Raw genomic sequence first — 22,575 nt, forward strand, 5'->3', positions numbered from 1 at the left:
ACAATGAACACATATGATAATAGACTTGTTGCAGCGGCCAAGATGTTGAATCTGACTGATTGTATCATATGTGCCCACATCCTTGTCCTTGCCAGCTATGATATATGGGACTACAATGATAAAATTGAGTGGGCACCATGACTGTGATCCCAATAATACCTGTGTAAGGGATGATGAAAACTTTCATTGGACAAATGAGACTATTTATATTGCTTATGGACAAGTGCCCACAGACATCATGTTGGTGTCTGATTAATAGTATGACAACTGAACACATTCCCCCGATAAAGTGCACTTACAGGCAGAATGTTGTAACAACTGATTCAAGGAATGTTATGCTTTTAATTTGTGTAATTTTTAATGCCACATTAACTAATGCAATTGGGCATTATCCTTATAATTGTTCTTATATGAAACATAAGAATGACAGTGTACTTCCCTTTGATGAAGCTCACTGTCTGTATTCAAAGGAAATATAAATTTTGTACCCTAGTACAATTGAATCTGTTTAATGCAACATGTATTAGCATGTTTGCAAAGATGTGCCAGGATGTTTTTAAAATAACAATGATAACTGAAATTCAGAATAAATAGAACTTTAATATGTCAGCCAAAAATATTGAAAAAGCGTGCAGAAACTGAATGCCACAAACAAGGGGGGAGGAGATTTAGAAAGGAGGTAAGAAAACAGACTGGAGCTGAAACAGATGTGTTGAGGCCTGGAATATCAGTCCTCAAAGGGAGGATGTTGAATAAAAGCATAAAAATGTTGAATAAAAGCATAAAAAATTGGAGTGGAATGCTTCAAAAAAACATGCAGAGCTAGCTGTTTCAACACTAAAATCTCCTGGGACATGATGGGGCCCACATTAGCCAGAGGCACGGCTCCAGAAAGTCTGGAAAGAAGGGGGAGCAGTAAGTGAAAGCAGATGTTCTGCACATGATTAACAGTTTGTGGTATTCAGAGACTTGCACAGGAATGTTGTATGAGAGAATTGGTCAGATGCCAAAGAAGAACGATATAAAATCAGATTGGAACAAAGAGGTAGCAAGCATTTTTGAATTTTTCTTTGTCTGTCTCTGCTTTCTTTGTCTGTATATAGCATCCTGATTTCTTTGCTTTACATTGCTTTGTTTTGATCATTCATTCTGGCTTGTATATTGCTTATCAAGAAATGCTTCCTGCAATAGCCCATTGAGCTATGCAGAAAAATTGTAAATACACTGTTTATATTAAATATCGTCTAGCCTTCTCTACAAAAGTGGCGGCATCCTTTTCTTCAGTACATAATTAGAACTTACCTTCCCTCCAGAAAAAATGTCAAAAATATTGATTTTAATATTTAATACAGAGCTCCAGCAGCTTTATAGCCCCCTACAATTAGGTGAATTCTTTGTAGGTATTGACTTTAAAAATATTACACAGATATGGTACCCATGGGTCCCATCTTCAGATGTCTTAGAGATGTTTAGGCACGCCTGAAGGGACCTACCCAGTGGTCTATTGAGATTTTGGAGGGGGTGTGGCTTCTTAGACAATGATGATTTCCTCCCACCTCTCCAGAGTTGTGAAAGCAAGGGGTGGGGATGCTGTCTCAAACATCCAGTTCTGCATTAACCTGCAAGCCCTATCCTTCACACAGGTTTCCCTAGGAACACCAAGTTCATCCAGTGGGGTCTGCCAAGAGGTCTACAGCTCACAAGCACTGCATAGATTTTCCCTCCTTATATCATCACAATCAGTTAAATTTATGCTACTGGACCACTAGAATTTAAAAAGCTTATATGAAAAATTCTTGGACACTGCTTATGTTAAACCAATAAAAGGAATCAGAACCAGTCAAGAAGGATTGGAATGTAGTAAAAAGTATTAAGTTACGCTCTATTCTTACATACTATTTATTTTTCATTATATGCAGTGATGTGGTGGTGGGTTAAAGCCTTTATGCAGTGTTTCACTAAGTGCATCAGAATGAAAACCCCTTGTTAGTATCCTGGCAAAGCAACATATCAGTGTCTGTAATTCTACATTTTAAGGCCTAGAAGCTAAGTTCTCACTGAGCCAAAGTGTGGCTCCCAGGGGCAGACGGACCATTAAGCCATCTGAGGTGGGGACCACAGATGGTACTCTTCTGGGAACGGCATCTCCCCCTTCCTTCCTCCACCCCAAGTTTTACCTTCTTTCTTCAAGTTCCAAAAGCTGGCCACAGTACAGAAGAGGCCGCTATTGGCGGCAGGGCAGAGTATTAGAATCGCTGCTGCTACCGCTGGCTTTAGACCATGAAGGTAAACTTTTAGAAGGGGGGGCAGCAGCTGCAGCTTAGGCCTGCCATGGGCCGCTCCTGGTTCCCCCAATACCTATTCTCCTCCTAACTGCCTCAGAACAGCTAGTTCTGGGGGGGGGGGGGTATTTTTGGCACCATACATTTCTGTTTGAACCACATGGTGCTCCTATGAGAATGAGAACAATGTGGGAATTTGGGCACTAGATGGTTCAAATTCAGTGAAAGTCATAGTGCCAAAGAAAACAGAATCATAGTGTTGCTGGAAGCAGGCCTTCACAGAATGTGGGAGGATTAAGAAACTGGGAAGGGAGCTAGCTTGCAAGTGAAAGGATGGGGTTTCATGGAGAGTGAGTAGTAGAAATGGCTGAGGTTTAGCTAGTATGACCTCCGGGGAAGACATGAACTGCTCAGAGTATGCCTCAACAGTTAAGCCAGTCCATTCTCCAGAGTGCCTGTCACTCTGTCTGGTGACAGTCCTGGCTCTCATTTGAAAATCCGCAAGGATCACCTGTGTAATTATGAACAAGGGACACTGTTCTAGGTTCTATATTTAAGATCTCCTTTAGCTTTAAGGTTTATAAAAAGACTTACTACCAGTACGCATCTTCGACAGTCTTGCAATTATGATGCACAAATAAATTCTGTGAGTTCAGTTTTCTTCTCCATTCCACTTGCCTTTCCAGATCTAGAGACTTTTTAAGCTCTAAGCCCAATTTGTCATTTTCCTGTGCTTTGTATTGTACTTAAAACCAGATGAGGACAAGTCTGCTTTAAACTATCTGGACAATAAGGCCCTCATGATCCAAAGCCACGCGCTGTTCCAAACAGCGCTCTAAAAATAGCACTGGAACAGCGCAGAGCTTTTCTGCATCGATGATCAGAGATAATGCATGCAAATTTAAGCAGCGCAATTATCTCTGATCAAGGGGTAGAAGTGCGGGAGAATTGTACCTGAGCATGCACTCAGCACAATCTGCCGCACTTGTTCGACAGGTCTGGGCTGTCAAAAGCCCAAACCTGTCAAACACAGGGGCTGGAGGTCCATGGGATCACCAAGCCCTGACTACCCTGCCCCGAGCAAGGCAAAACGGGGGCTGGAGGTCCGGCGGACCTCCAGTCCCCCCCAACGATCTCACCCCTCCCCCCAAGTTCAGGGAGGGATGGAGATCCGGTGGGTCTCCAGCCCCCCCCCCCCAGACAATATCAAGTGGCCGCCGCTGGCCAAGCCCTCTCCCACCCAGTGAGCGACCGGGGGGGGGGGGGGGCTGGAGGTCCACCCCAACTCCCCTCCCTGCGTTGTCTTACCAATCCCTGGTGGTCCAGCGTGAATAGGAGTAGTGACAACCCCCCTCCCAGCCCCCCCCTTCCCTCTCCCACCCAGCGAGCAAAGCGACCCCAACTCCCCCCCCCCCCCACGTTCTCATACAAATCCCTGATGGTCCAGCGTGAGTCGAAGTAGTGACAACCCCCCTCCTGGCCCCCCTACCTTTAGTTGGAGGAGGGACGCAGCCTGCCTCCCCCTCCTCTTCCAGCGGACGACACCGTAAAATGGCGGCGCCCAGCTGTGCCCATTGCATCCTTGGATGCACTGGGCGGGGCTACAGACCATGTAAGGGAGCGATTCCCTTACATGGTTTGTAGTCCTGCCCAGCGTATCCCAGGATGCAATGGGCACAGCTGGGCACCGCCATTTTGTGGTGTCATCCACTGGAAGAGTGAGGCAGGCTGCATCCCTCCTCCAACTAAAGGTGGGGGGGGGGGGCTGGGAGGGGGGTTGTTACTACTTCAACGCACGCTAGCCCACCAGGGATTCGTATGAAAACGCTGGGGGGGGGGGGGGGGGGGGGAGTTGGGGTGGCTTCGCTCGCTGGGTGGGAGAGGGTAGGGGGGCCGGGAGGGGGGTTGTCACTACTCCTACTCACGCTGGACCACCAGGGATTGGTACGACAATGCGGGGGGGGGGGGGGAGGAGTTGGGGTGGACTTCCAGCCCCCCTCCCGGTCGCTCGCTGGGTGGGAGAGGGTTTGGCCGGTGGTGGCCACTTCACATTTTCTGGGGGTTTGGGGGGGCTGGAGACCCACCGGATCTCCAGCCCTCCCTGAACATGGGGGTGGGATCGTCGGGGGGACTGGAGGTCCACCGGACCTCCAGCCCCTGTTCGCGTTTGCTTTGGGGGGGGAACGGGGGCCTGCCAGCATGCAACTGCATGCTGGACAGGGCTCACCATTCCTCCCCAATGATCGGCGCAAACCCTAACGCCAGCTCGGAGCTGGCGTACAGTTTGCCGTGGCCAGCGACCCAATCTTTGGCGCGCTGGACGCTGATCATTGGGGATGAATGCGTTAAGTGCCGATTAGCATGCATTTGCAGGCTACTTGCGCTAAGAGCCCTGTTGCTACTTGCGCTACGAGCCCTCGAGTGCATTGTTTCACACGCTCGAGGGCTCTGATCATGGGTCGGCAGCAAACTCCGGCGCTAGTATGGCGTTAACAGCCTCTAGCGCCGGCGTCTGCTTTTGATCATGAGAGCCTAAGGGTCCTTGGGAAAAGGACATTTACTAGCAGCTCAGTCCTAGACACTACCTTAAGGCAGAGACACACCCAAGCACATAAGCTCTTTAAAAGATATGTACCACATCAATGGATAAATTTACATTCTTTTATCAAAGAAATCATTCTGTCAACATCCAACCCCTTCTTATGTCTAGGAAGAAGGCAGATTTAAGGTTTTAACCAAGAAACAAATGCAGTACAAAAAAAAATGTAAAATAGGTGTTTATTGCATAAACACCAGAAAAACACCACTTCACCTAGTTCCCATTCCCTAGTTTACACTGTATCCTCCAGTTTATGGCACTTGAGTCAGCACACAAAAAAAAGCATAACTACATATTTGATTCTAACAAAATAAGGTACCCATGTATCGTGAATAAAATTGTGACATTTTGTACCCCAAAGAACCCCTAAGTACTTGGAAAATAAACAGCTCGATTTACAATTTATAAACACCTACGAATAGAAGTCCTAATTATACTGTGCTTTTTCCAATTTATAATCCACACCAACAATGAAACAGCTTCACATTCAGTCTTCTATAAGAAGAGAAAGGAAATTGTTATCAATGCATTTATCAATGCAGGAAAGGCATTTCCTGCCTCTGAACAACTTCATGAAATGAAGCCCAAATTCAAACACTTAGGACCCCTTTTACCAAGCTGCGGCAAAAGGAGCTGGCACATGTTTTACACGCACACTGAGGCCCCCTTTTACTGCAGCTGATAAAAGGGAAGGTCTTGCTTTCTTGCAGGAAATGGCCGGCCAGCAAGTAAAGTACTTGCCGCGCGGCCATTTCAGGGGAAGGTGGGCAGCCCTTACCACCCATTGAGGTGGTGGTAAGGGCTCCTGTGCTAACCAGGAAGTAACTGATTACCACCGGGTACAGTCCGGCGCTACAAAAATAAATAAATTTTTGTAGCACTGGAAATGACGGTACGGTAGAGGTGGGAAGTACTGCTGGGCTGCTGCGGTAGCCTAGCAGTACTTCTATTATAGTGAGCAGTAAGCCCGCATTGGGTTTACCTCCGCTTAGTAAAAGGAGCCCTTAGGATACCGACTCTATTCCCCCATCCTAACCACAAATCTAATACTGGCACATGGAGTAGCCTCCTGCAACTTTGAATACCTGTTTCAGTTGTACAATGCACAACAAACCTGCTTGTAACTTGCCTTGAGCTGGGGTTTGGAAAAAGTGAATAATTAAATTTCAAACCCAAAAATATATAACTCAAGAGAAGGCGGTCTTATAAGGCATCATTTATGAATGCAAAACTAGAACAAAATTATACTATAAAGTTATTCCTAACAATTATTCTTAATATCTAAAGTCTAATGCAAGTATAAGACCGAAAGCAGTGCCGGATTGTTTGAAAAGTGCAAACAGCTACGATGTCAAACATTGTGTGTGTTATGACTTGCTGGCCCCTGTAAATAGTTTGAAGTCAGCTGTAGCCTGTTTTGCTTTCTCCTCCAATGCATTGTGTATACAGAAATCTCATTTAGGGGCCCTTTTATAAAGGTGCTGCAGACTTGCTGCGTGCCAATGCGGCACCACTGCAGGAGCCCGGTGGTATTTTCCTGCCCCACCGTGCGCCATTTCCAGCGCTTAAAAAATATTTTGAGAGTTTTAACTCCGGGGCTTACCTGGCACTAAGCACTGGGTTAGCACGGGAGCTCTTACCACCTCCTATACAGATGACGGTAATGGCTCTCCCAGGAAATGGCCACAAGGCAAGTGTTTAACTTTGTTACCTGCTGTGGTAAACAAGGGCCCTTTAAAAAACTTACTCCCCTTTCCAAATCAAAGAATTAAATCTTAAGAAAAAAAATTAACCAAATCCATAGTATGATGTGAATATTGTTACACTAGAGCATATTTCACTGTCTGGTATTGAGTAAAATGTCACACTTAATTTTAGTCCTTACAGTACTTTCTTAAACCATGAGTTTGGAAACAGATTTCACTTTCTTATAAGCTTCCTCCTCCCTTGAACACTGCATACCAAAATGACTCAAGCACCGCTGCTGGTTCCAAGGCCTGGAGGTAATTCCAGAGTGCAGCTCTACGGCTAACATGGATCACTGCTAGGGCAGCATTCTTCCCAAGTATGAAGCATATGTAAACTGCTTTTAAAAACTGCAAAATACAGTCTCTAACGACCATGGAACACATAATGGGCTTGAAACTTGTTTATAAAAGGTGTACGAAAAAGTTAGATGGCATAGTACAATTCCATTTCTCCCATGCAGAACTAGTGAAATAGATTTTGCTTTTTTGCCAATGCTGGGGGGTGGGGTGGGGGGAGGTCAAAATTTTATTTATGAAGCTCTTCTTAAACTTCTATTAGTGTGAAAACCATAAAACATACATACGGCCCGGTAGAAATAATTAAACTAAAAATTAACATACTTAATACAGAAAAATGTAGGTAAAAATAATGTATTTTGGTGCGATATCCTTTTACATCTGTCCAGTTCAAGCTATAACAAACTGGAATGACATTTACACAAACTAATAATCCAGTTGCTGCCGAGTAAAAATAAACTTTCTTACGTACTACAGGTGCTTTGTTGATTCTGCTGGGTGGATAATAGAGGGGACAAGTCATAAAAAACTAACAACAAATATAGCCAGAAAAATAATCTAGAATTATGAAAAATTCAACTCAAAACACTAATAAAACTTTTTAAGCATAGTACAAATGTAGAAAACTGGTTCCAGAAAAGGAAAGAAGCAATTAACAAAAAGACTCTCTGCTCTCAGTTACCAGAGCATGGCTAAGGACACCCAACAAGCTTGTTTTTTTTCTAAAGCTTTTAAAGCTTCATTAAATGTATAAATATATATATTATTTTTATCCAAAATATATATATGTCTTATATAGAGAAACATGTCTTATGCTTCCTAACAAAAGGTGGAGGAAAACCAATAATTCTGACATCCAGGCAAATTGTTGAAAAGGGTCTTGAATAACCAAAGTCTTCTCACTGTCCATCACACCTGCAGTTCAGTATTTCTACCACGGGGGAGAAACCATTCTGGCTTCACACATAGTGTGACAGAGTCAAAAAGTCCTCCATGTTGTGAACAGCAATTTCACTCCTCCATCTGCAATTTCTTTTTGGGGGGAAAGAGAAAAGATGTAGCATTTGTCACCAATTTTTTAGATTGTAAATGTTCTAGGTATGCAAACAGAGGGCATTTGCTTCTTTACAGAAAGTACGTTTAAATTTATTGTTAATTCAAACCAGACTGCATTTACTTTAGGCCAGTTTAAGAAACAAATTTAGTGCTGAAGAAAGATACTGGGCTGACTGCACTAAAAAGCAAGGTCTTCCATTTATGCCCAAAGCACAGGTAGCAAGCAGAAATGTCATCTTCCTCCACTGCTAGGCAATGTGTCCTGCTCTGGAGAGACCACTTCAGTCCTTGATTTCTCTGTTAAGACTACAAAGGTGTCAATCTACTAAGTCATTTGTGCATAACAAAGTAGACAATTTTGCCCACTGGAGACTAACAACCCACTTCATATAGGCCACCAACTGGCTTCCAGATGTGCTTTGGTCACCAGTAATCAAAGCCAGATTGAACCAGTGACCTGGAAGTGAAAGGCCCTTTAGCCTCATGCCAGCCCACTGATCCAAACCTATTATTCTTTATAAAGGTTTGATAGTTGTGGCTAAGAAAAGCCCCGACATTTATACTGTCAATATTACTCACAAAATAAACATTTTTAGTGGTTGTGGGATTCAATCTTTTCACTTCAACTACTGATTAAAGCTAAAAATCTAAAAGAGATCTAAATATCTGACATATTTCAAGTAAATTTAATTGTATGCCTATGCATGTCAGTGTGGGAAGGAACTTGAAACGTAATGATACAGAACATGATAGGTCACTGAGAAGCCAACCAAAAGGAGCCATAAGTGCCTTACTGGCCTAAAAAAGGAAAAAAAAAAGGGGGGGGCAGTAAGAAAAAACATTTTAATTTTCAGTATTTCTATACTTCATTGTAAAAAAAAAAAAAAATGTATATATCTTGGTCCCCAATGTATTTTTTTGTCTTTAGCCAAAACCATTTTTAACAATTTATGAAATACAGAACAGAATCCAAACATGAGCTGTACTTCTGCTGTAACAGTAAGACCTTGAGTGCTGTTATAGTAAGAAGCAAATTTCTTTGGGAACATCAGAGATGTGTATAATTTTTGCTTAGGAAGATTTTTCCTTCTTGTTACGAGGTGAGTCGGCTCCATTTGACATCACAGTTCCATTCATACCATTTTCTGAAACAAAAGAAGCTTAGTCAGTTTCATTTTGTTTTCACCCATTATAGAAGGAATCACAGTGAAGATGCATTCTCTTTCCATTATTAATACAGTGAGTACAGGAAAATTCAGTCACTCGCTCAAAGTCATCTAAGCCCTCAAACCTTGAAGACTGATATTTCTGGTTTCATAGCTTTGCACCTTACCATTTGGGTGCATGATCAGTATCAATCTTACATATCAGCGGCGTACTAAGGGCGGGGCAGTGGGGGCGGTCCGCCCCGGGTGCACGCTGCTGGAGGGGTGCAGAGAGCAGCAGCGCGCCTGTCGGCTCCCTGCTCCCTCTGCCCTGGAACAGGTTACTTCCTGTTCTGGGGCAGAGGGAGCAGGGAGCCAGCGGAGCTGAGAGCCGCGCGGCTGCTCCCAACAGCTAAAAATGCACCCGGGGAGGGGCGCATTGGCAATCCGCCCCGGGTTTTAGCCGTCCTAGGATTGTCAGTGTTACATACACAATGTGCAAAGTTCAACTGTGACTTGTGCTCACTGTTTATAGCAAAAGCCACATGTCCCCAAACTAGACAGCCAAATATGACATCATGGGTGACTATGTTGGTTGCTAAAGCTTGCTGGTAAGGAGATACCTATAAGTAACAGATTTGCTCTGACAATGTTTTTGTTTTTATTATTTTATTGTGTATGTTGACTTGTGATCTGCCTAGTTGTATGCGGAATAGAAATCTTTTAAATAAATAAAAATATCATCACAAATAAAAACAAAGTGTAATTTTAAGACTGCTACAGTACAGAAAGATCCAGGAAGCTGCCACTTCCATGTAATACTCATTGGAGTTTATTGTCAAGAGGCCGATGGTCAAGCTGCACTTTCAGATACCTTATGTAGTTGTCCTGAGAATAGATTTTATTTTGATTTTGTTTACACCTTTTTCAGTAGTGGCTCTAGGTGAGTTACATTTAGGCACTATGGATATTTCTCTGTCCCAGGAGGGCTCACAATCTAAGTCTGTACCTGAGGCAATGGAGGGTTAAGTGACTTGCCTAAGATCACATGGAGCAGCAGTGGGATTTGAACTGGCCACCTCTGGATTTCAAGACCGGTGCTCTAACCACTAGGCCAGTCCTCCACTCCATTGCTTTACAGCACTTATCATTGCTTTACAGCACTGGTGCACAACGTATTAAAATGAATGCCAATAAGGCTGTTATTTGGCTGCAAGATTTTAAAGTGAGCACAATTGCTAGAACCTGGGATAGTTGAAAGGATTAAATGCCAGTTTTGGTTTTTTTTTTAAACACTATGGGCATAAAAGTGCCTGCCCCTTAATACTTAACAGGAAGTGACCGTTCTATGCACAGGTCTGAGCACAAAAAAGAAAAAAAAATATCTGCACATGAAGTGGAACGTTGTTCTGTGCATAAAGTACCAGCCTCAAAAATTTAATATGCAAGCAATTTTTGCAAGGCTGATATTTATCCATATGGTAACATTCTAGATTGTGTGTTGAGACTTTCGTTTTGCTCAGACATGTGCACAGTGCTAGCTGTCCTCTGCACTACTTTGTATGCTTATGTCCAGCAGGCTTACTCTGATTTGAAGCATGCAGAACTTGTGCACTAATCTGTATATGATTATCTTATTGCACCAGCTGTCTGCATTAGAAACCATGTGCTCAATCATCATTAAATGGCTCTAATGTGTGGCTTTCTACACTGGCCTCCGGTTTCTGGAGTAAGCTGTTCTGTGGCCCCTAATCAAGAATAGCAGGGTTAAAATGAGAGAAACCTCCTCCCTGTATCACATGTCAATGTGAATGAAGGTGTATAGTTGAGGTACGATGCAAATGAAATGGAAAATCAAAGGAGCAGGAGGAAGGCAGCATTGAAGTCTTTCAGTGTAATTTATTAAGTATGCAACTTAGTTTCCTCAGCAAAACATCTTACTATCTCTTCCTGAGTTATCTCTGGAGATACTTCCTTCTGTTTCTAGTCTAGTTCTCTCATAAAAAGGCAACAACTATGATAACCATGTGTAACAGACTGCTGTGAAAGATTTTAATTAATTTATTTAAAAATTTGTAGCCCACACAATTCTAGGCAGAGTACAGAAAAAAAATACACACAAAATTAAAATAAAATGACAAACAAAACACAATCAAATAGCTAAGCAGAAAACTGTACCCAGATGAACAAGTGTGATACGTGAGCTGGGAATCCAATCCAGAACTTCACGGCTCAGAACCCACATATGGAACCTACTAACAAGTGCAGTAATTACACAAACATTTTCTGGTAAACCATATTATTAGCCTGTGTTATGAGAGAATATTCTCTCACTTAATAGACAAGAAGACAGGTCATCCTTCCAAAACAGTGAGGTAGAACCACCCCCAGATGAGGATCCTTTCATAGCACAGAATGAAGAAAATGGACATCTGTTCTATAATTGCAATGCATGAGCTGAGAATTCATAGCTCACCTCACTGATAAACCATCTTATTAACTGACAAAAAGGCTGGGCCCCTTAATTCTACATTAGATCACTCCCCCTGGCAATTCTTCTGCTAATTTCTTTCCGAGCACTCTACCAAAACCCTCATCCACACCCTTGTCACCTCTCGTTTAGACTACTGCAATCTGCTTCTTGCTGGCCTCCCACTTAGTCACCTCTCCCCTCTCCAGTCAGTTCAAAACTCTGCTGCCCGTCTCATCTTCCGCCAGGGTCGCTTTACTCATACTACCCCTCTCCTCAAGACCCTTCACTGGCTCCCTATCCGTTTTCGCATCCTGTTCAAACTTCTTCTACTAACCTATAAATGTACTCACTCTGCTGCTCCCCAGTATCTCTCCACACTCGTCCTTCCCTACACCCCTTCCCGTGCACTCCGCTCCATGGATAAATCCTTCTTATCTGTTCCCTTCTCCACTACTGCCAACTCCAGACTTCGCGCCTTCTGTCTCGCTGCACCCTACGCCTGGAATAAACTTCCTGAGCCCCTACGTCTTGCCCCATCCTTGGCCACCTTTAAATCTAGACTGAAAACCCACCTCTTTAACATTGCTTTTGACTCGTAACCACTTGTAACCACTCGCCTCCACCTACCCTCCTCTCTTCCTTCCCGTTCACATTAATTGATTTGATTTGCTTACTTTATTTATTTTTTGTCTATTAGATTGTAAGCTCTTTGAGCAGGGACTGTCTTTCTTCTATGTTTGTACAGCGCTGCGTACGCCTTGTAGCGCTATAGAAATGCTAAACAGTAGTAGTAGTAGTAATTTTGGCGAGACCTACTGCTTGTGAAAATCACAGCTGTATACTACTACTACTACTTAGCATTTCTATAGCGCTACAAGGCGTACGCAGCGCTGCACAAACATAGAAGAAAGACAGTCCCTGCTCAAAGAGCTTACAATCTAATAGACAAAAAATAAAGTAAGCAAATCAAATGTGTACGGGAAGGAAGAGAGGAGGGTAGGTGGAGGCGAGTGGTTACGAGTCAAAAGCAATGTTAAAGAGGTGGGCTTTCAGTCTAGATTTAAAGGTGGCCAAGGATGGGGCAAGACGTAGGGGCTCAGGAAGTTTATTCCAGGCATAGGGTGCAGCGAGACAGAAGGTGCGAAGTCTGGAGTTGGCAGTAGTGGAGAAGGGAACAGATAAGAAGGATTTATCCATGGAGCGGAGTGCACGGGAAGGGGTGTAGGGAAGGACGAGTGTGGAGAGATACTGGGGAGCAGCAGAGTGAGTACATTTATAGGTTAGTAGAAGAAGTTTGAACAGGATGCGAAAACGGATAGGGAGCCAGTGAAGGGTCTTGAGGAGAGGGGTAGTATGAGTAAAGCGACCCTGGCGGAAGACGAGACGGGCAGCAGAGATTTGAACCGACTGGAGAGGGGAGAGGTGACTAAGTGGGAGGCCAGCAAGAAGCAGATTGCAGTAGTCTAAACGAGAGGTGACAAGGGTGTGGATGAGGGTTTTGGTAGAGTGCTCGGAAAGAAAGGGGCGGATTTTACGGATGTTTTACAGAAAGAAACGACAGGTCTTGGCAATCTGCTTGATATGAGCAGAGAAGGAGAGAGAAGAGTCAAAGATGTCCTGGCAGGCAAAAGTGCAAAACAAAAATAGGTGAGAGGCAGATTTCCAGTTCAGCAGCTTAACTTAGAGGTGTTCTTTCAATATGATGTCTAAATCCGATTTAAGCCGTTTTTCAGAAAACACTCCAAAATCAAGTGGCAAATAGAGGGGTCCTTTTACAAAGGCGTGTGCAGCGCACGCCAAAACGAGACTACCGCCAGGCTACTGCACCCACTGGCGGTAATTTCAGATTTGGCACGTGCCCATACCACCTGGATGATTTATTTCCTGCTACACAAGTCGTTTCTGGTGGTGATCAGCATTTGGCACGCACTAGCCAGTCACCGCTATTTTAAGGGCAACAAACCTTTTGTAAGGAAAGTCAATAAAAGTAAGAGGAAAAGAAGATCACTTTGGTTCTCAACAGTAGTAGCTGAAAAGGTAAGGAAAAAGAAGTTAGCCTTCCTAAACTATAAGATCACAGAAAGAGGAAGACAGGCAACGATATCTGGGAAAGCTAAAAGAAGCTAGTAGTCAGGAAAGCAATGATGCAAATGGAAGAAAAATTGCAGATACAGTAAAACGGGGGGACAAGACATTTTTTTTTTTTTTTAGATATGTTAAGTGGTAAGAGGAAATGCAAAAGTGGCATTGTGAGACTCAAAGGTGAGGGAGAGGAATATGTAAAAATTGATAAAGATAAAGGTGGAATTGCTTAACAAATATTTCTGTTCTGTGCTCACAGCTGAATGAAGAGGCCCGCAGAAGACAAACAAATAAGAATGGAAGTGTGGTAGATCCTGAATGATTTTCAGAGGCTAAACAAAAGGTGGACAAAGCAATGAGGCTCGATGGCCGACATTTTCAATGCTTCTCTAGAGCCAGGCGTGGTCCCAGAGGACTGGAGAAGGGTAGATGTGGTTTATCTGCAGAAAATGGAAGTAAGGAAAAGGTTGGGAACTACAGGCTGGTAAGTCTGACAAAACTGACTTCATGGTAAATAAATTAATGGAAATGCTTTTAAAAGAGAATAGTAAAGTTTTTGGAATCCAGTGGATTACAGGAACCGAGGCAACACGGTTTCACTAGAGGCAGGTCTTATCAGACAAATCTAATTTCTTTGACTAGGTGACTAGAGAGTTGGATCAAGACAGAGCTCGCTAGATGTGGTGTATTTAGATTTTAGCAAAGCCTTTGACACGATTCCACACAGATGACTAACAAGTAAACTAAGTGCCCTTGGTATGGGCCCTAAAATGACTGACTGGGTTAGGAACTGGTTGAGTAGGTGACAGAGGCTAGTGGTAAATGGAGCTCACTCTGAGGAAAGGGGGGATTTACCAGTGGTGTCCTGCAGGGTTCGGTTCTTGGGCCAGTTCTTTAACATTTTTGTAAGCAATATTGCTGAAGGGCTGTCTAGTAAGGTTTGCCTCTTGCAAATTATACCAAAATCTGCAATAAGGTAGACGCCCCTAATGGTGTGGATAACATTTGAAAGAGTGAAGCTAGAGGAATGGTCTGGAATTTGGCAGCCAAGATTTAATGCTAAAAAAATGCAGGGTCATGCATTTGAGTTGCAAAAACCTGAGGGAATGGTATAGTTTAGAGGGAGAACAACTTTTGTGCATGAAAGAAGAGCAGAACCTTGGGTATGTGATGACCTTAAGGTGGTCAAACAGGTAGAAAAGGTGACGGCAAAAGCTACAAGTTTGCTTGGGTGTATAGGGAGAAGAATGGCAAGTAGGAAAAAGAGGGCCATGATGCTCCTGTATAAGACTCTGTTGAGACCTCATTTAGAATATGGTGTACAGTTCTGGAGACTGCACCTGGAGTGGAGGCAGTAGCCTAGTGGTTACATTCAGGGATGGCTGGTTCAAATTCCACCACTGTCATCATGAGCTATTCACTTCACCAACCATTGCCACAGGTACAAAATTAGCATGCAAAACAGTGCAATTAGGAGCCTTTCTCCACTTGCATTTATCTCCCTAGGGAATGATGCCCCCATGCTATAGAATGTGGTCAGCCTCTGCCAAGCCCTTTGGACAAGTTCCTGGAAGTAAAGTCCATAGTCTGCTATTGATATAGACATGGAGGAAGCCACTGCTTGCCCTGGGATCAGAAGAATGGAATCTTGCTACTATTTGGGATTCTTCCAGGTACTGGTGACCTGGATTGGCCACTAATGGCAAAAAGAACCGGGCTAGATGGACCACTGGTTTGACCCATTATGTTATAAACAGGATGGAGTTGGTCCAGAGGATGGCTACTAAAACAGTTAGTGGTCTTCATCATAAAGGCGTAATTAAATATGTATACTTAGGAAGAAAGGCGGAAGAGGGGAAATATGATAGAGATGTTTAAATACCTACATGGCATAAATGCACAAGAGACCAGTCTCAACTGAAAGGAAGCTGTAGAAAGAGGGGGCATAGGCTGAAGGTGAAAGGGGATAGACTTAGAAGCTGAGGAAATACTTCAAAGAAAGGGTGGTGAATTTAACAACATCCTGGTTGAAGTGGAGACTAAAACTATCCGAATTCAAGAAAGCTTGGGACAAGTACACAGGATCTCTAAGGGAGTAAGAAGGGATAGTAGATGGAATGGATGGGCAAACTGGATAGGCCATATGTTCTTTATCTGCCTTCATTTTTCTCTGTTTCTAATTAAGCATGCCTCCTGTTGCTGAATATAGCTGTGGGAGGATTGGGACTCTGAGACTGACCTGTAAGTCAAATACCCTAAGCCAGGGGTAGGCAACTCCAGTCCTCAAGAGCCACAGGCAGGTCAGGTTTTCAGGATATCCACAATGAATATGCATGAGATACATTTGCATACCATGGAGGCAGTGTTTGCAAATCTATCTCCTGCATATTCATTGTGGATATCCTGAAAACCTGACCTGCCTGCGGCTCTCGAGGACCGGAGTTGCCTACTACTACTTAACATTTCTAAAGCGCTACTAGGGTTACGCAGCGCTGTACAATTTAACATAGGGGGACAGTCCCTGCTCAAAGAGCTTACAATCTAATAGACAAGTGAACGGTCAGTCCGATAGGGGCAGTCAAATTGGGGCAGTCTGGATTTACTGAACGGTAAGAGTTAGGTGCTGAACACAGCATTGAAGAGGTGGGTTTTAAGCAAAGACTTGAAGATGGGCAGGGAGGGGGCTTGGCGTAAGGGCTCAGGAAGGTTGTTCCAAGCTTCAAAAAGTACAAAGACTAGGGGACATTTAATGAAGTCACACTGAAATAGTTTTTCAAGCAAAAAATAGTTAAGCTCTGGAAATTGTTGCTGGAGGATATGATAACAGCGGTTAGCATGTCTGAGTTTAAAAAAGGTTTGGACATGCCTACCCCTGCCCTACGCCATACTGGGTGGCTATGAGTCTCTGCAACAAATAATTTATCAGCAACCTGAAAGCAAATAAGCAGCTTCATGGAAATGTATCACCAACACATGAACAACACTGACCAGGCCTCTTTAGTTTCTCTCCAATAATTTGCACCAGGGTTATACGCACCTTTTTCTTTTTTAGAGAGCTTACTTTTCGTTGTGACCACTTTCTTCTTCAAGGACTGGGAAGGAGAGGAATGCTCCCTCCATCTTCTCAGCTGGAAATTAATGAACTTCCACATCATGAAAGCCTGGGTTACACAGATGGATGCCAGCACACTGATTCTGCAAACAGATATTATAGCGCTTACTTAAAGAGTTGCAGAAGCAAATATCTTCCCCAAGAAAGGCAAAATCAGTTATTTCAGAATGTGCCTGCTGTGTTGAGCTTTTCTGGTAGAAAATCTTGAATTCTATGGATATGGTGTGCTATGGGCATACTTTAAAAACACAAAAAACTCCCCTAAAATAAAGCATTAACAAATGTAAAAAAAGAAACTCTGCCCTGACTCAAGGCACAGCATTATAATTAGTGGCAGAAAGAGGAGACCTGCTGGCACCACAGGCTTCCATAAATTGCTGGCTGCCTCATGTTTCTCCTGTAGAGATATGCCAAATGAAATGCTGTGGTCCGATACTAAATCAAAGCTTTAGACAAGACAATGATTTTGTAGTAAAACCTACCAAGTACAGGGAAACCTTTAGAGAGTCAATGGCTACTTTTCCTGACACCCTGGCCCATTATATCACAGGAGGGCAATTTCTCTCAAAGCCTGTATCAGAAACAAGTAACCCCCACACTCACAGAAAATCAACACTGCATGAATATACATTCTGTCTTTAAAGTAACTGCAGTTTATGTAATCTACATATTTATACAGCGATTCCTCTTGAGAGTAGTATTGGGGAAGGGTGGAAAAAAAAATCAAATAAATTAACATGGGATAGATTTGTAAAAAAAAAAAATAATAATAACTATATATATATTTTCCACCCCCCCCCCCCCAATTACCACAGGAGATCAGGCTTCAGTGGCGTACCTAGCTTAGTCGTCACCTGGGTCAAAGCACCCCCCTCTTTCAGGCGCGTTACCCTCACCCTCCTCCTCCAAGCAAGGGAGTGCACTGAGCAGTTGCACAGCTGTTGGCTCTGCTGGTCCCCTGCCCTGGAACAGGAAGTTGATGTCAGAGGGGGCGGGAGACTGCAGAGCCAACAGCTGTGCCACTGCTTAGTGCACCTCCTTGCTGCCCTTGCCCATGGCAGACTGCACCCACCGCCCCACCCTTGGTACAGCACTACAAGGTTTTGGTGTATTAAGAAAGGAATCATTGTAAGATAAAAATAAAGTAATAGCAAGTATGTGGGTCCTTAAACAGTTATTGGGCAAAAACAGATTCTTCCATATATAAATATGAAATCCCCTTTAACAAGACATAATGGAGTAACTGGGATCTGGCAACTGCTAATCACATATGGAAAAATACATTAGAAGTTCCACTGTATGTCTACAGTACCTTATGGGCAACACGTTGAAGTTTCCAGTGCTGAAATCCAGAGCTTGATTATCTGCTCTAGCAAGGCCAAAGCCAACCGTAAGAACAGAGAGAATCAAAGTGAGAAGTCTTCCCAAGACGAATAGGACAGCCCACACTGAGAACCTTAAAAAAAGAACATTTTTTTAAAGTCAGATTCAACCTATTGAATAGTTACAACTTCATTAATACACACACAACTTGGCCAACGAAAGCTGCTGGTGAAACTCCCATTTGAGTTTCCTAGTATGTGATTTTTACGTTCGCTTACTGCAACACCAGCATTGGTAAACATCCTGATGCTCGCATTAGTGAACCATGCACAAATGACCGCCACAGAGCTCAAGGTAAAACAGAACATTTCCCCACGGACCTCATTGTACAAAATAATTTTCTGAATCTGGTGTGACCTCAGTAACAGCAATAAATTCATTTCACTATCAGGCACATCACAAATGCAAAATCTGCAAATCCTCCCGTTACTCAAACAGTAACAACACTGCCAACAGCAGTACTGCCTATGAATGGGGGGGGAAAGAAAAAACCCCAAGATGACTGTTACAGATCCTTATACAATGGTAGAATACTTTCTGTTGCTCACACACACTCCCCTTCCCCAAATATGGACTAGCCGAGGAACGAAAAATTTTTACCTGATAATTTTCTTCCTTTAATCGCAGCAGATGAATCCAGAAACTTGTGGGTTGAAACCATCTACAAAAGCACTGTCTTACAGGATAGGATGCTCCCTGGTCAATCAGTATTTCTCATAACAAAGCAGACGAAAACAGAATTGTAACATTTCTCCTTCCCCACAGGGAAACGTGATAATCCAAGAACTGCAAACACGTAAACTGATTACAGAAGTCCATCTAAAATAGTAAAATGCAATAAGTTCCAACAGAGAGAACTAATAGCAACCACCGGAAAAACAGGGTGGGCCTCTGGATTCATCTGCTGAGACTAAAGGAAAGAAAATTATCAGGTACGAAATAATTTTTTGTTCTTTAGCATCAGCAGCAGATGAATTCAGAGACTTGTGGGATGTAGCAAAGCAGTCCTAAAGTAGGGTTGTAACCTGAAGCTCCCACGGATAGAACAGATACTCCAAAAAGATGCATTCGACCGAGCAAATGATAGTGGCTGGAGAAGGTATGCAAGGAAGACCATGTCGCTGCCCTACATATTTCCTCCAGGAAGAAGACAGACAGACTTCCACCCAGAAAGTCATGACAGCTCAGGTAGAAGGCGCTCGGAATCCGGCCGTAAGTGGTTTATCCGCTAGTAAACATGCAGACGCGATAGCCTCCTTGACTCAGCGAGCTAGCATGGCTTTGGAAGCCACATTACCTTTCAAAGGTCCTGGGAAAAAGCACAAATGATCTGACCAGCATAGGAGTACCTAGCAAACATCAAGGAAGCGGGAAGAAACAAAGGTTGATTGAAATGAAAGGCAGAAACTACCTCAGGAAGAAAAGACGGGACTGTGCGCCCGGTCACCCCTTCAGGAGAAATCTGGATGATCTCAACAGGATGAAGTCTGACGTTCCAAAATCCTGCTTGGACTGATACCTGGATCTCTGATTAAAACTAGGCTGCCCCGGATGATAGCATCTGGTATCTTTAAAATGAAAGCGAGCCTGACCCGAACGGAAAGAACGCTCAGACATGTCCTCAGGTAGATGCCGAGTGAGTCACCCACATTGTTCACCAACTTTGTAAAGTCCTCACCAAACAACAGCTTGCCCTTAAAAAGGGAGTTTAACCAGGTGCTGATTGAAGATGCCTCTGCCACCCAGCAGCACAACCACACCAAGCAACAGGCTGTGACAGCCAAAGACATCTGCTTGGTCAACACCTGAATCAAGCAATGCAAGGATCTGCCAAATATGTCAACTCCATCTCCACATCTGGCAATTCAGGAGGAGGTTGACTGTTAAGACGTCTGGAAGGAATCTGAAATCTGTTGCACCCAGCTAAGGCACACCCTAGCAGCATATGAGCTGCAGATAGCCGCCTGCAGGGAGAAAGAGACTTCTCAATTGTCAGAGGAAGGCTGCGCTGAATCCACCAGATGAGGCTGAGTTTGGCTTGGAGAGTTCAAGAGAGATGGAAACCAACAGTTGAAGGTACCCCTGAAGTGGTCTCACATGGAATCTGGCCCATGGAAGAACATCCAAGATAGAGGCCATTGCGCCCAGAACTTGAACATATTCCCAAACCACAGGACCTGGTTGAGAAAGTAGAACCTGACTTGGGTATGAATCTTTTTCTGATGAAGCAATATCTTCCATAAGCCTATGTCGAATATCACTCCCAGATACGCCAAGATCTGTGTTAGAAACAACTGACTCTTGGTAAAATGGAATACCAATCCTAAGGAAAGGGAAATGGGACTTGATATACCGCCTTTCTGTGGTATTTTGCAACTACATTCAAAGCGGTTTACATATATACAGGTACTTATTTTGTACCTGGGCAATGGAGTGTTAAGTGACTTGCCCACAGTCACAAGGAGTTGCAGTGGGAATCGAACCCAGTTCCCCAGGATCAAAGTCCGCTGCACTAACCACTAGGCTACTCCTCCACTCCTTAAGGACTGAAGAAGAGTAGCTATCTTGGAGGAAACTTGCAGACTCTCTTGATATGAAGAGTCAGAAATCAGCCAAATCGCAAGGTATGGATGAACCTGCAATCCATCCTTGTGAAGGAAGGCTGCAACTACAACCATGACCTTGAAAAAAATGTTCTTGGTGATGTGGAAAGGCTGAATGGCATGGTCATAAATTGATAATGTTTTCCAACACTTGCAAATCACAAATCTTCTGTGGGAAGGTGAAGTGGGACTATGAAAGCACACTTCCTTGAGATCCAGGGAGGTTAGAAATTCTCTCTGATGGTCTGAAACTATTACAGACTGCAATGTTCCCATTGTGAAATGTTGAACCTTTAACACTCTGTTGACTCTTTTTACATTTTACATTCAAACCCAGGTGGAAAGAAGCATCCTTCTTTGGAACTACAAAGTAAATAGAATAACTGCCTGTTCCCCAATTGCAACTGGGGACAGTATTGACTGTGTCTAAATGAACAAGCATTTGCAAGGTGGCTTGAACTGCTTGAATTTTGCCTGGAGCTTCCATGGAGCTTCTAAGAAATAAATCTATAGTGGAAAGACTCCAGTTTGTAATCCTGCTTTAGTATTTTCAGGACACATTGGTCTGAGGTAATTCTAGTCCACTCCTCAAGGAACCTGGAAAGGAGTCTTGCTATTATGAAACCCGAGGAGTGAACTGAGACCCCATCATTGGGAGATGTGAAGGCAATGGTAGACCTAGAGTTTGAAGACAAGTTCTTTCTGTCAGCAAGAAAGGCAGCTTGTCTTTGTTGAAGTGGAACCCTGAAAGTTAGATTTGCCTAGCCTGTAGCACTTGGCCTCACGAAACCTAAGACAAGGCTGAGAGGATTTAAAAGAATCTTTAGACTTGCCCTCTGGCAATCTCTGAGACTTGGAATCCCCTAGGTCTTTACCCAACTTTTCTAGATCTTCTCCAAATAGAAGTTTACCTCTAAAAGACAGCTTGCTAAATGTGACTTAGAAGCTACATCAGCTGTCCAATGCCTAAGCCAGAGCAATCCTTCTTGCTGAGAGGGTCAAGAATTGGCTGGTGTGACCGTGAACTGGCTGGCATAGCTGCGCATTGAAGCTAACTAGTGTGGCAGACAGCCAGAGCTAGATGGTGTAGCAGAATATGGCTGTACCACTGTGCACTATTTGAAGGCAAACTGCAGTGGGACTTGAACCAGCAACCTTTGTGTTCTCTTGGCTGGCTGCTTTAACCATTAAGCTATTCCTCTACACTGACGTAGCTCTGTAATATCACTGGCTGTCCAATACAATGAAAAGGTGCAAAAGCGCAACAGAAGCATTTAGGGACACTACAGCACACAGCTAGTGTGCTGCTGATACAGTTGTGGCTGGGGATAGTATACAATAGCTTTGGTCAGTGTCGGTGTGCAATATCACAGAGCAGAGCTGATGTGGCAAACCAACACAGCTAACATTTATCACTGTAGTGTAGTGTTAGCTGTTCCAGCCATGCAACAAAGTGCTTCTCAAGGTAAGCAATATGGGAGAGTGAAGTAAAATATGCCCCCATTTAAATGGAGCTGAGTTCCACAACTTCTAATATGATACACAAACCAGCCTTAAACCTGTGAGCTTTAGGTTGAAAGCCAGCCACCTTCCAGAATAAAACTATTTTGCTGTGTAAACTGCACCTGGAGAAAATGCCACCATGGCAGCACTGAGGTTTCATGGTTACCATGGAGACTAGTGCACTAGCTTCAGAAAATAACTCAATATATAACATCTCACAGATCAAAAGAAAATCCACCAAGGTGGAAGAACACTAAATTCCCATGGAAGACACAAAAGCAATAGCAGACAG

The 22,575-nt window shown here is 43.5% G+C and overlaps 1 protein-coding gene across 1 annotated transcript in view; it reads right to left on the bottom strand.

Annotated features, from left to right (window-relative positions):
* Nucleotides 1–7,111: 7,111 nt before the first annotated feature.
* Nucleotides 7,112–22,575, bottom strand: part of TRAM1 (translocation associated membrane protein 1) — a 117,979-nt gene continuing 102,515 nt past the window's right edge. The window contains exons 9-11 of the mRNA XM_030215395.1: nucleotides 18,107–18,250; nucleotides 16,720–16,877; nucleotides 7,112–9,127 (exon numbers count right to left, since the gene is read on the bottom strand). Of these exons, the coding sequence (XP_030071255.1) occupies nucleotides 9,054–9,127; nucleotides 16,720–16,877; nucleotides 18,107–18,250 (376 nt within the window). The 3' untranslated portion in view covers nucleotides 7,112–9,053. The remainder of the gene's footprint in view (nucleotides 9,128–16,719; nucleotides 16,878–18,106; nucleotides 18,251–22,575) is intronic.

The sequence above is a fragment of the Microcaecilia unicolor genome, chromosome 1, assembly GCF_901765095.1.
Source record: "Microcaecilia unicolor chromosome 1, aMicUni1.1, whole genome shotgun sequence".
Classification (NCBI taxonomy): Eukaryota; Metazoa; Chordata; class Amphibia; order Gymnophiona; family Siphonopidae; genus Microcaecilia; species Microcaecilia unicolor.